This window comes from Eubalaena glacialis, chromosome 2 (assembly GCF_028564815.1).
Source record: "Eubalaena glacialis isolate mEubGla1 chromosome 2, mEubGla1.1.hap2.+ XY, whole genome shotgun sequence".
NCBI lineage: Eukaryota > Metazoa > Chordata > Mammalia > Artiodactyla > Balaenidae > Eubalaena > Eubalaena glacialis.
In genome coordinates this window covers 117,030,752-117,045,095 of record NC_083717.1, presented here as the reverse complement: position 1 = coordinate 117,045,095, position 14,344 = coordinate 117,030,752, and the positions used below count along the sequence as shown (strand labels likewise).

At 42.0% G+C, this 14,344-nt stretch overlaps 1 protein-coding gene across 1 annotated transcript in view; it reads right to left on the bottom strand.

Moving 5' to 3' along the window:
• RYR3 (ryanodine receptor 3) overlaps nucleotides 1-14,344 on the bottom strand; it is a 372,240-nt gene that overhangs the window by 327,299 nt on the left and 30,597 nt on the right. Inside the window, exon 4 of the mRNA XM_061181456.1 lies at nucleotides 3,343-3,450. Coding sequence (XP_061037439.1) covers nucleotides 3,343-3,450 — 108 coding nt within the window. The remainder of the gene's footprint in view (nucleotides 1-3,342; nucleotides 3,451-14,344) is intronic.

Genomic DNA, 14,344 nt, shown 5'->3' with positions numbered 1-14,344 from the left:
GTCATGATCATTAGGGAAAGTAATATCTGTTAAAAAGCAGTAAATGCCTATTTCCAAACAGAATGGACTGACATGCAGAGGAGGTGTGAACCCAGTCAAACATCCCCAGGCTCCCTGGAGAATCATTATGCTCTGACGTGTTAACTCACTTCCTTCTTGATTTTTCCACTTTTTCTTTTTCTTCCCTGCTGAATATTATCATCCCAAATCAAATTAAGTACTAATAGTAAGTGCGCACAGCAATCACTTCAGAAAAGCAAAACATTCAGACTCAAGAGGTTATATAAAAATATTATTTCTCATAATAAAGATGGAGAGCCCAGATGGAATTGTGAGAGAGTTCCAAGAACTCTCAGTTATAGCAACTCTTCTGTTGCTATAACTTCAGTTATAGCAACTGAAGCTGCTGTTCAGGTAACTAGTGGAGCCACCAACAAATAATAAAATCTACACTACCAAATGTAAAATAGATAACTAGTGGGAAGCAGCCGCATAGCACAGGGAGATCAGCTCGGTGCTTTGTGACCACCTAGAGGGGTGGGATAGGGAGGGTGGGAGGGAGGGAGATGCAAGAGGGAAGAGATATGGCAACATATGTATATGTGTAACTGATTCACTTTATTGTAAAGCAGAAGCTAGCACACCATTGTAAAGCAATTATACTTCAATAAAGATGTTTAAAAAAATAAATAAATAAATAAATAAATAAATCATTTAAAAAGAGTACCCTCTCCTATCTGTACTCCAGCTCTCTTTTCAAATCCCTTCCTCTAGCTCTAAGATCTCTAGTTATTAATAATAATAGCAATAATGTATCAAGATGGGAAAGAACTGTTGGATCGCTCTTTTCTTTGGTAAAATGGCACAAAACAGCAATATGACACATTGGGAAATTTCAGACTCTGAATCAACATGCTGATTGTTATCCAATGACTTTTTAATAATAAAAATGTCATGGATAGTTTATTTTGGACTTGATTTTTCAAACAGAATGGCTCCTCCAATAAGATTTAACATATTGGTTTTTAAATATTACAAATTAAAGATGGCCCCAGAAATGTATAACTATATGGAATAAACTTCTGCTATAACATGGCTGGTAATTAAGGTATGTCTTATTCATATGTTCCAAAACTAAGAATTCAATCTTATTAAGTTGGTATTAGTATTCTATTTGGGAAATGAATTGTTATTTATTCTTTTTTAAAAGACAAATCAAGTTAAGACTATTGTTTAAGTTCTTGGCAACAAAGAAGAGCAAGGGTTATAAACAGAACTTTTCAATTTACTTTGTCATGTATAGGATTCCCTGAACTACTCAAACTAAATGGTAAAGAAAAAGAAGTCCTTTGAAATGCACTTTGTGAACAAACAAGATAAGAGAATGCACACAAGATAAATTCTCCAGTTAACATGGCTTCTCTCTATCTTCCCAATTTCTATCTTGGGTCCTATATCGGCAGGGTCTAGCTGATCTTGGTTGACACTGTAAGTGGTGATATTCCACATCAACCAGGTTTCTCTCACCAAAGGTGTCTGTAAATCATGAGTTAATCATACTGCAAAGAAAAGTGAGCAATTAAAAAGTAATTTGTTCCACTGAACTGGAAACGTTTGAGGGCATGTACCTAAGGAGGAAAGCATGGGGTCCTGAGGTCAGTGTCAGGAGGAGGTGAACACAGATTTCAGATTTCAGTGAACATCAAAAGAACAAAAACTCACCTGTGTTAATGCTCTAAGGAAAAGCTATTTTCAGGTGGCTGATGAAAGCATACTATGCTAAGCCGAAAGAGTAAAGAATTGCCAAGTATTGGTGTTAAGGACCCTAGAAAACTAATTAAACATCCTAATTTTATAGATGAGAACACTATGGCACCAAGAGATTGGAAGACTTATGTAAGATCACATTAAGAGCTGGAAGATGACCCAAATGTAAACATTGGTTCTCTTGAGTCTACGGTCATTGTCTCTTCTACCACCAATGAGACACTTCTTTATGATGTATGAGTTCTTTCAAGTCAAGTAATAAACTGTGCTAGGTCCTGCAAATATTCCTACCTATGTGCAGTATAGGATGCAAAAAATTAGACTTGTAATTATAGTACACAATGGTAAGAGCTATTTACTGACTGTTGCTCAAGCAAGGGCACCCATCCTAGACTTACGGGGTCAACAAAGGCTTCTCAGTCGACCTAATATCTAGACTCGTTCCTTGAAGGAGAAGTAAAGATTACATAAAGGAAGAGAGAGAGGAGGAGAAAGCTGTTTTACATGGAGGAAACAGCTGACACATATGATCGGGGGTAAAGAGAGTTGTCGTGTTTGAGGAAGTGAAGGGAATTCAATGTGGTTGGATCACTGAGTGCTTGGGGTGGGGGGGTGAGAGACGGGGCAGGAAAGGTAAGCAGGGCTCACCAAATCCTGAAGGCCTTTATGCCTAGTTAAGGAATTTGGGATTTCTCTTAAGGTAATGGACAGACAGAGAATTTTAAAACAGTAAAGTGTAGTGATTAGATTTGCATTTTGGAAAGAACATTATGACAGTTGAGTGAAAAAAAAAATGATAGGGGAGGTAGGCACAGAAGGAATCAAAGCAGTTAGTCTGAGGTAGTAACGCAGAAGATAAAGGACAGTCCCCTAATAAAGTATCTAAGGGGGGTGGAGAGGGGTGTTTGGACTTCAGATATTCAGGCCATAGAATTAAAATACTTGATGATAAATGAATGTAAATAGATGTGGGTCATCAGTGAAAGGGTCAAACATTACTCTGAAGTCTCTGGCCAAAGTCTTGCCTGGGAGACCTTTGGGAGACCATCATCCCTCAGTTAAAGACTTAGAGACAATTTTACCGACAATAGAAACTCAAGACAGCTTTGTACTTGCTCATCATGAGTGAAACTGTGGAAATCTGGACACATGTCAAAGATTTTGCATTCTACAGGAAATCCTCTCCAAAATGCTGTAATCTGGTTGTGCTGCACTGAGGCAGTCATAAATCTCTGATGAGACTTTCCCAAGAAAAAAGAACCAGCCTAACAGGTACCCATCCCCCCCATCCCAAGGCCCTTTCAGCCTCTCCACATTTCCTAGTGGATTATGGGTTCAATGTCCTATGCCCTGCTCAGGCAGCATCAATGGTGATCTAGTCTATTTTCTGGTGGAAGTTCGTTAACCCAAAGGAAGCAGAGTTAGGGCTGCTAAGTAAGAGGAATAAGAGGATTGACTCAAGGAAACTGGAAAACTAAGGTTTTCTAGTTCAAAACTGGAGGAATGAATTGAATTGTATACTTTTGGGCTATGGAGTGTCCCAATCCCCACCAAGGACATAATTCAGGTACTCACCCCTTCGCCGCCATTTTCACCTGTGTTGGCAAGCATTTCCTGTAGGGCTCTGACAGAGAGGGACTGTTCCAGTACAAAATTGCAGACGCAGAGATCTGGAGGAACATACTGTGGAAATAAAACCAGAATGAGGATACCTACTCATATCAGTTGGGGATCAGTCACGCAATAACATCTTAAGGGCAAAGAGCCTATGAATCAAAGTAACACTTGGATCGATGGATGGATGAATGAGTACAAAAGGTAGCTTTTTTTTTTTTATTCACGTTAAAACGGGTTTCAAGCTGGATTCTAAAGGATGAGGAGAAGAAAAGCCCCAAGTCTCAAGGGAACAGCGACCAAAATGTCAGGATCAGCTTGAGTAATGGCTGGGGGCACACATGGGAGAAGAATACACATCCAGCCTTGCTGAAGGAGCAAAGGCTGATCGACACTGAGGTCTGGGTGGGACCAAAGGAAGAAAGTCACTGGGATCTCATCCACAATAATTTGTAAGAGGACAAGACCAGAATAGTGACCAAACACTCGGCAATAGTGACCAAAATAGGGAGCCCATTTACTTGTTAAGAAAATCTGGATACCACAGTGTAAAAAGAGAGGATTAAGAGCTATATAAATTTAATTCTGAACAAAGAAATTGATGACCCTTACAACAATCATTCTAATTTATTATATGCTCAGGTAATACCATGATATTTTCAAACATTTCTCAAAAACAGACAGCCTTCTCTGCAGATTGACTAGTAATAGCTAATGCTCGTTGAGTACTTTTCTGTGCCAGATATTGTTTTAAGTGCTTTGCTTATATTGGCTCATTTAATCCTCAAAATCACTCCATGTATATATACTGTTTATCTCTCAGTTTACAGCCGAGGAAACTAAGGCACAGAGAAGTTAGGTCACCTGCCCAAGGTCATGGCTTACACTTGGGTGAGTTGGATTCAAATCTAGGCACTCTGTCTCCAAATCCATACACTTAACTCTGTTCCTGCTGCTGATGGAAACATTACAGATTTTTTTCACAACTAGACTATTTTTTTTTAATAAATTTATTTATTTATTCATTCATTCATTTTTGGCTGCGTTGGGTCTTTGTTACTGTGTGCAGGTTTTCTCTAGTTGCGGCAAGCGGGGGCTACTCTTTGTTGCTGTGCGTGGGCTTCTCATTGCGGTGGCTTCTCTTGTTGCGGAGCACAGGCTCCAGGTGTGCAGGCTTCAGTAGTTGTGGCACGTGGGCTCAGTAGTTGTCGTTCGCGGGCTCTAAAGCGCAGCCTCAGTAGTTGTGGCGCACGGGCTTAGTTGCTCCGCGGCATGTGGGATCTTCCCGGACCAGGGCTCGAACCCGAGACCCCTGCATTGGCAGGCGGATTCTCAACCACTGCGCCACCAGGGAAGCCCTAGACTATTTTCAATCAGCAAATATTTAAGTTTTATATTTATGCAAAACACAGTGCTCAGTATTGAGAAAGATATAAAGACATGCAAAACAAAATCAATGCTCTTCAGGAGTTTACAATCTGGCTCCACGATACATCATTTTCCTTGGGAATACAGCTTATATTCACCTTGCACACCAAGCCTTTGTTTCCTCTGTGATATTGGCTGAACATTGACACCATCAGAGTAACAGGAATAAGGAATGAGGGCCAGAAGTCACCAACAGCTACGTCTAACACTCAGAGACAGGTAACACTGTTTCTATAGAGCTCCAACTTAAAAGCTAAAGCAAGCCTGCTACTAAAGCACAGATAACCCCTCTGATTGTCAACATTTTCATTTTTTAAATAAAGATTATGGAATTGGCGATCTTTAATTGCCCTTTAATTTCCAAGTATTTGTACCTTCTTCCTCCTCCTCCCCAACCTCAATGCCCTCAAAAATAAAATGATGTCCCACTTGTTGGACCTGCCCACTCTTTCCCTTTAGTAAAGTTTTAAGACCCCCTTAAGCCAAGAGTGGCTCATCCTATCCTGAAGGCTACTGGCCCGTGGGTGACTTACATTTTGCCACTTAAATACTTTTCTACTTAGGATCTCTACAGTCAGAAATCCTAAAAACCCAGACTCCCTAGAATTCTGGTGTTACAGGAAATTGCCCAGTTCTCTTTATGAACATGATGTAACCAAGGAGAAACTGTATGTAACACGAGGCGACAACAGCCTTTATTTTACGTTTCTTGCTTCGTTTTCAACGTTTGCTCCTGCTGCAGGTAATTAACTCATTTGTATGAGACTTGAGAAAGCAGACGGCTGGTGATGCAGGGAAAGGCTTCACATCAGGAAGTGTTTTTAGAGTACATATCGCATCATTACAAGTACCAGACAATAATATGATAAAGCATTTCCCTAAAGACCATATGCCATAAGTATATATAGTCCGACTCAGTCTCCCAAAAGAGGATGCCGCCTCAGAAGATTTTACAGAGGTTTTTTTCATACCACATCTTGGTGTATCTGGATCTCATGTCACCAGAATAGGAAGCAAAAAGAGCTAGGGTTTGAGTGTCTCCTCTTCCTCCTTCACTTCAGTAGAGCATGCGATTTGGAGATTTCTCTATTCAGGAATGTCTACGGGTATGGCTGGTACTTTAAAGGGTGCGTTTTGGCTAATCAACTGAATGACCCCAACATTCACGCTCACTTTTACAAGAACCCTATTTAGTCCAGTCTCTTTAAGACAGAAACCTTCACAGCTCCAAGTGCTAGAGATCCCGTCCTTACATGAGACTGTGTGATTCTGTCAGCTCTCTTTCCTCCTGTTCTGGTTTGCTTGGACAGGGATAGGAGTTCTCCCCCGGCGATGCCATCCCCCATCCTGATAGAGGACCACGGATACCAGACACGAGGCATGCTCCAATTACATTTTTCTTTTCCCTCCAGACATTAAAAGTCCCAAGGTGGTCGTGATTTAATTACTGGTACAAATGGGTGCATTTACAGAGGGAGAGTGAGCGCGGGGAGGAAGCATCTCATATGGGAACACTGTATCTGCCACTGGTTTACACAGTTTCCTTACAGTTTAGTTTTTCTTCCTCTAGAGTGTGGTCCTGCCTGGACTCTCCATGCTCGGGGATAAGGTCACACCACTCCAAGAGCAGGCAGAACAACATGTGGGCAGCGGCAGGGGAGGGAACAGGGCAACAGGAATATCTGGAGGAAAACAAAATGCAGCTAGCAACTTGTGACGTGGAGTGCAGAGCACACAGCCATCTGACCTGCTCCACCAGCTGCCATCCTTAATTAAACTCCACACCGGCCTGAGCTCCCACCTCCACATTTCCCAAGAATGAGCCAAGGCCACTGGTCCATCAAAGCTAATTTGTTTGCAGCATGAGAGTTCCCCCAGGAGGCCGGCTCATTGTCTCTGCGCTCTGGAGCCTGTGCCTCGGTCACTGCCTGGCAGGCGTGGGGCATGTGTTTGATGATTCTCAGCACGGAGAGAAGGGCTCTGTTGACATCTGTTCTGAAATAGCTCCTCATCACTCTCCCCAGCCCTGTCCGCAGCCTAGAGAAGCACCATGTTTCCAAATGTCCTACAGAAAACCTTGAGATGCCAGGGCTCTGCATAAGCCAGGAACGAGGTATTCATTTAACCCCACTATGTAGAAAACAGTGAAAGGGAAGGCCTATGGACCCTCCATGTTCCATAAATCTATGTAACGTATACCTCGCTGCACTCAAAGTATTTTTCTGGGGCTTACTAAGTCCAAGAAGGTGGAAATTTAACACTCCTGTTACTGGATTCATTTAGCATTTTTCTACCTAGCACCCCACAATGTACACTCACCAGGGTACTAGTTTGTACGAGGCAAGCCTTCAAGGGAAATGAAGAGAAGAAATAGTTAACAGAAACAGGGCTGTTCTCCCTCTATTATGCTGTTAACCACAGTCACTGTGGCTTATATAGTTCTTCACGCAATGCAGGCTGTTTCCCTAGATTGTGGGTATCTTGCAAAATCTGTGTCTGACCCTACTTTTGCTATCCTTAGTACACAGAACAGCAAGTGCTCAACTCAAGCCTTCTTGAGCTGCCTCTCTGTGTCCTCGACTATCCGAGAGTGTGTGACTGAGGGTAGCTGTGGTTGCAGCACTGAGCATGTACTTGGCTGTTGAGCCCCTTCCCCAAGCCTCCTGCTTAAGATTCAAGGGACCACCTCCCTGTACCAGGAAGATAGAAAGCATCCTTATTACCAGAGTTAGGGAACTGAAGGCTAAGAAAGCTGGATAAACAAACTTTGTTGTTTCTTTATTAGTCTGCTGCTTCAAGCACAAGTCCTTTTGCTAAATCTTCACAAATAATTGTTTCTTTGTCTAAAAATTTTATACAAAACACCCTGCTTGTTCACCTTGGGGGGGTCTCATTTCTGTGTCACCTCCATGTGTTTGAATTGTTTTTTTTTCCCTCCTGTTAAAAAAAAAAAAAAAAAAGATTCAAGGGACCCTTCTTCTCTCATTGTCATGGGTCTCCGCCCACTTCTCTGTTAGCCCATCTGGCTCTCACACGGCCACGCCTCAATAAAATACCCTGTAAGTGCGGCAACGGCTTTGAATGAAAAGCAATATAGGTTATATTGGTTAAGAGCGAACCCTCTAGCACAGGATTGCCTGAGGTCCTATCTCTGTTCAACCGCTTATTAGCTGAATGACGTTAGGCAGATAACTTAGTCTCTTTGCCTCAGTTTCCTTACCTGTAAAGTAGAGATCTAATAGTACCCACTGCTCAGAATAAACTAATTTTTTATATTTAAAGAACTTACGATACGGTCTGGCACATAGTAAGTACTCAATAAATGTCAAATGTTGTCCACACAGGGCAGTGAAATCCACATATCAATGACTCACTTAAATGTTTATGTATATATCTACTATTTTTGAAGTTCTTATTTTGTGTAAGGATAAGGCAAAATCCCTGCTCTTCAAGGTTGTGAGGTCTCGTGGAGTATCGGGGAAGCAAACGGAAAATTTCCAAAGTATGATTCAAAAGGCCCATAGGTGGGTAAGGAAGCGTGAGGAAGCACCCAGAGTTGAACAGGGCTGGAGTGGAGAGAGGGGGAGGGGGAGGGGAACAAGCAAAGGGAGGTGAGAAGTGAGGCTGAGAAAGAAGTAGGTGCTAGGCTGAGGGTCCTGAGTCACCCTGCCAAGGATTTTGGACTCTGTCTTCAGTGCAATAGCCTACATTAAAGGAAGCGACCAAATCAAATGTGCATCTTTGAAAGATCACTGCAGGTCCAGTGTGAAGTGGGCTAGACCAAGGCAGAGAAACTAGTTAGGAAGTTGTTGCAATAAACTGGTTACAAGGGGACAATGGCATGAATTAAAGTAATGGTGGTCGAAATGGAGATAAAGCAGTGAATTTGAAAAATCTTCAGAAGTTAAGAGAGAGAAGATCTGGTGACTAATTGGACGTAGGAGAGGAGTGGAAGATAACCAGTGTTTCTATCGGACGGAAAAAGAGTGCAAAAAAGAACTCAGGAAGAACAAGCCACACCAAGGGTCAAAAGTACCACGAAGACAGTAATTGCACTCGGCAAATTGTCCCTGGATCTCCATTTGGGCAACAGAATGATGATGGGAGAGCCAAGTCTCTGTGATGAGGTAGTGGTATCCCTGCAGGTGTCAACAGAGGGAGGCTCACCTGGGAGAACAGGAGGAACCTGAGAGAATGACACATGTTCTCCACAAAAGCAGAATTCCTGGAGACCTAGCAACCAAAGTCAGCCCAGGTAACCTTATTTTCCTCTCCCATGTCCATTAGGCAGTCAGCCAATAATTAGAGAACCTAACAGTATGCATTCAGTATTGTACTAGCTGCTGTGGGGAACAAAAGAGAAAAGACATGGTTTCTATCCTTTAAGGAATTTTTAAGCTATTTGAAGAGACAGATCTACCATAGATGAGACTTTATGAAACAATAAAAAAGTTTACATTCAATGCTAAATTGGGGAGTATGAGTTATACATCTTGCAGGACCAAGAGGCCTCTCAGCCATGTTGGGATGGGGAAAGGCCAGCCCAGGCTGGAGCGTGGCCTAAAGAGGGTTTACGTGGGCAAGTAGCTCCTGGCACAGAGCCAGAACTCAAATTTTTGTTTAATGAATGAACAAGATGGGAGAGTTATCCTTCCATTTCCTTGTGTGGATTCTTCCCTTCTGCTCAAAATTCCATTCGTTGAAGCAGCATTTTTAAGTTATAGGCTTTCCAGAACCTCTGTCTTTACTTCCCTTTGCTTTTTCACCTAATTCATCATCCCCCCAACTCACCTCCATGGGCACTACGTCTGCTGGTAAGAGGCAGAGCTGGACTCTGTCCCCAGTGGTCTGGCTTCTACATGCCTTGTTTGTTCCATTTCACCACAGTGCCTCACACAGGACTGATAGCCATCTCCCTATGATGGCTCAATGCAGTCCTACTCAAAGACTATGGATGAGAAGACTTCCCAAGCCCTCGGGGACAGAAAATTATTCTCTCCTCCAGAAAATGTTCCAGGTCACTCTGGCCCCACTAGGTACAGTGTGGCATTGGATAAGACCAACTTTCTATGGGTGAGCATCAGGATGGCTAGAGACGGGACATGTAGCTTGTATTTCAGGAGCTTTAAGCACTTCACAGACATGATCTCATCCACCTACAGCAGACATGAGCTCATTTGTGGACTGCCTCTCTTGTTATTGATAATACATAATTATTTGTATTGTGTTTATACTTCAAAGGCAGAGCCGATCGTTAACCAAACTAACACCTACATCTCGTCCCAAGCAGGTTTTAAGTATTTATGCAGTTAAGCGCCTTTTAAATCTACCTTTGTCACCTCTGCTAAGTTTTTGATAGATTATAATGAAGAAAGTTATATAGTGAGTACTTAAACCTGAAGCTGCTGCCCAGTCTCTGTATTTCTACAAAAATAGTTGGTGGCTTTACAACTATTTTAGAGGTGGGTCAACTGAGATACAAAGGAATTAGGTAAAACTTATATGGGCAAGTGGAGAAATAAGAATAGAATTCACATATACATTTAAAATGTATCTATTGATCTATCTATAAATTGTAGCAGGTACTGTACTAAATCCTTTATAAATATTACCTCATTTAACTCTTACATCAACTCTTCTAGCAAAAAGATTACAGATAGCCAGTTTATAAATGAGAAAACTGAGACTCAGAAAGGTTGAAACACTTCCCCACAACCACATGTTGAGAATAGCATTTAAATCGGGAATTCCGAACTCAACCCTTTCTGATACTGTGTCCATATTCCTGAAGAGAAGGTTCTCATCCTTTACCAACATTGTGTTGTGGAACTCTAATTCTACTAGGCTACCTCCTCCCAATTCTTTTTTTTTTTTTTTTTTTTTTTTGCCACACCGAGCGGCATGTGGGGATCTTAGTCTCCCAACCAGGGATCGAACCCGTGCCCCCTGCAGTGGAAGCACGGAGTCTTAACCACTGGACTGCCAGGGAAGACTCCTCCCAATTCTTATACTTTAATAATTTAAGGACTTCATATTAGGTTCTTGACTATCTCAGGAAGAGTTCTCTACTCTGGAATGGCTACTGCAAAGATTATGGGCTGCAGTTAGTGGGACTATCGGGGCTCAAGAGCTTTCTAAAATTGAGATTCCTGGCAAGCAAGCTCATTTCCATCTTTATGCAGTTCTGAAATCTGAAACCAACTTACCACGTAAGCTCTCTCTTCCAAAAAGCAATTCAACTCTGGGCATGATGGGACAAGTTTCCACCAAGGACATACATGTGGAGATTTTAAACATGTGTACATCCAGATTTTAAACATGTCGAGGGAAGAGACTTTGCCTATCTGTGTTAAAAGTTATCATGAAACAAGCTTAAAATGTATAAAACCTCTCTTAAGTTTTTTAAAAATATATTTTGCTATGGAAAAGGATCTTTCAGAAAGGTCTTTCTGAAAATATATATACAGAAGCTATTCAAAACATTTGAGTTCCAATTTTTGCCTGAACTTTGCTAACAAAAACCATTATATGTAAACAGTAAGGCACACAGAATTTAAACTTATAGCTGGAAAACATTCCTTCTGGGAGGAGAGGAGAAAGATGCTATTATCTTTTAAAGGAATGAAATGAAGAAGGTGCCTTCTGATGCCCGAGGAATCAACCACAGGAAGGCAGTGCTCTCAGTATCCCCCAGTCTCTTGGCGGTTCTTCATTCTAGGGAAGAGCGAGCATCCCTGGGAGGACTGACAGCTGTGGAAAATCACTACCACAGCACAAGGAGACTTACTAAGCAAAATCACTCACGGTCATGAGCAGAACAACTGCAGCATCTGATGCCATGCTGGCCTGAGGTCTACTCCAAGAAGGAGGGAGTATTCAGAAGGAAAGGGATGGAATAAGTTGATCGTGCATAAGGGAAAGAAATATTACCAAGTTACAGAAAGGTGTTGATATTTAAAAAAAAATAAAATAAAAAGCTTCTACTAGAGAGTTAAATATTTACTTGAGCAGAAGACTTGCTGAAACACTTCCTATGTGAGCGAGGAGCCACTGCCACCTAGAAGCAGGAAATCCAAATTGCAGGACAAATATCCTTTGACAAAAGTCCTGCCAAGAAACACCAGCCCAAAGTGATAAAGAACTAAAAACACCCACAATCACTGTTTCTTTGCCTCATCCCTCAAATGCCCAGATATTGGTTGTTTAATTCACACTGATCCACGGATCCATTACAGTCTAGCCTCTCATAGGGAGAACGTTTATTAATTCAAGTAAGAGCCACACTTGCAACATCAACTATCCTTTTGATGATGCTCGGAGATTTCTCACAAGAGGTAACACAAATAAGCTTGTTTTGGAAGCGTGAATGCAGAAGCACAGGTGGCCCAAGAATCTCCTGGGCAAGGCTGCTAACATTTCAGATTCCTGGCACCCTTCTCTAGGTGGTACTTTAAAAGAATCTCCCAGGTGATTCTGAAGCAGCATGTCTCTGACCCCAATTTGGAAGATACTGTAGAGTAACTGGACCAAACAAGTAAAGTCAGGTCTCTGGACAGTAACTGATTCTTACTCTGGATCTTTCATTAAAAGAGTTCAATTCATCAAAATGTAAGAATTTCTTTCAAATGAATAACCCAATAATTTGAAATCCACATAATTGTTATTTTTATGATCTTGTCTGCTATGGCCCCAACCAAAAGTAATGCTGAGGTACCCTGGACGCCTCTATTCTGCAAGCATCAGTTGTTTCTGGTACATAGGAAGAATGTCACCAAGAGCCTGGCAAAAATAAGTGCTGTGAAGCTTGTGTTCTTTAAAATAAGGAAGAAGGGGCAGCCAAAGAATCAGAGTCAAAACGCTGGGCAGCTGGCTTGTAAAGCTGCCTGCTGGGAAAATGCATAACTCACAGGCTGGATGGTTGATTTGGGTCTTGATTGAGCCAAGTTTTGCCTCCCTGCCTGGCATGGTCGGCATGTAAAATAACAAAGGTGCCAAAAGGTAGAAATGTGGAACACTTGCACCTGGAAAAAACAAGCCGTGCGGAGGAGCAGCAAACAATACCTACTGTTTATAGACGGAGACAGCAGAAACAATGACTCTTTGTACGGCCCTAAAAAAAATACAGTCATAAATTAGACTCTAGCTTAATGAGTAGCACAGGTAATACAACAAGCTCTGTGGTAAGGAATGGGACCCTAATTTGCTAGTTTTCAATGGGATCTACTGTGAGAAACTGAAGTTGTTATTCCAAAGAGCTTACATATTGGAAAAAAAGCAGAGCTCAGGAAAGAGGAAAGGCAGCATGTCAGTAAGGAGATGAAACCAGCATGTGTGTTCCATGTGCCATGAATAAATTAGGGGTACCAGCCTCAGCAAGAGGAACAGCACAGGGTACAGGATGGTGGAGTCGGAATGAGGTGTGATAGGCAGAAATATCAAGAGATGAGATCAAAGCTGAGGGGGGAGGACTGGCAGGAAAGCCTAGTCTCAACCTCATGTTTCTGTTTTAGTCTCGAGCTTGGTCTCCTTTAGTTTTGGTGGGAGGAACACTGACCAGCAGTGTACCGCCCTCATATTCCTTGGCAATTTCACTTGCCCTCTCCTCCCTTTTGAGAAATGATGTGGTTGTCAGAGAATTTAGAAACCATGGCAAGGCACTTCTCCATTTTCTCCAGCAGTGGTATCCAGCAGCTGCAGGAGGGGACAATGTGTGTCTCTTGGCCTCTCATCGCATACAGGAAGGCGAAGATTGAGGAAAGCCTTCTGAGGCGCCCACAAGAGAAGAGAAAATGCCAAGCTCAACTAAAGGCTGATGGAACAGAGACACTGTGTACGCAATGGCAGTTCTGTCCCCTTAGGTGCAATGATCACCACTATTATTATCGGGGAGAACCTCCTGTGTACTGAGTCCTGCTTGATTACAGTATCAGCTCCACGAGGCTCTGGATCTGAAGTGGATAAAGCTCGGGGTGCCAAAGGGCAAGGACAACAGCTTGGCTTCCAAATGGTTTGAATTTTTTTTCCAATGCCTCCTTCCCACTCTCAGATTGAATCCAAATTCCAATGCGCAAATGCAGTTTTTACTTTTTGTCCCCTCCATGGAATTTTTGTTTTGGAAAAAATAAACATGTCACTATAAACTAAGTTCTGGATTCAAATTTTTTCTTTTGGCAGGAGTATATGGATAGATGTTCATAAAAGTTTCAGTTTTAAAAAGGCTTTGTGGAAATAAATAACAGTTATAAATACTTTTCTCCAATATGGAAAAAGTCCTCCTATATCCTACCCTCTTCAACTGCCTCATAGTGTCTGAGCTAAACTACTACCACTAGATATTTACACGTGCAAGGATTAGTATCACATGCCCCCGTTTACAAGGGGGCATGTAGTATTCAACGCAGACATTTTAAAACATGTATACTGGAGAGGGATTCAGCACTGCCAGTCAGAAGTAGCTGCGTGAGGTAAAAATGTTCACCTAATAATAAGCACTGCTTCACTGGAGTGGGCTGTATCTACCTCAGTAGTGCCATCC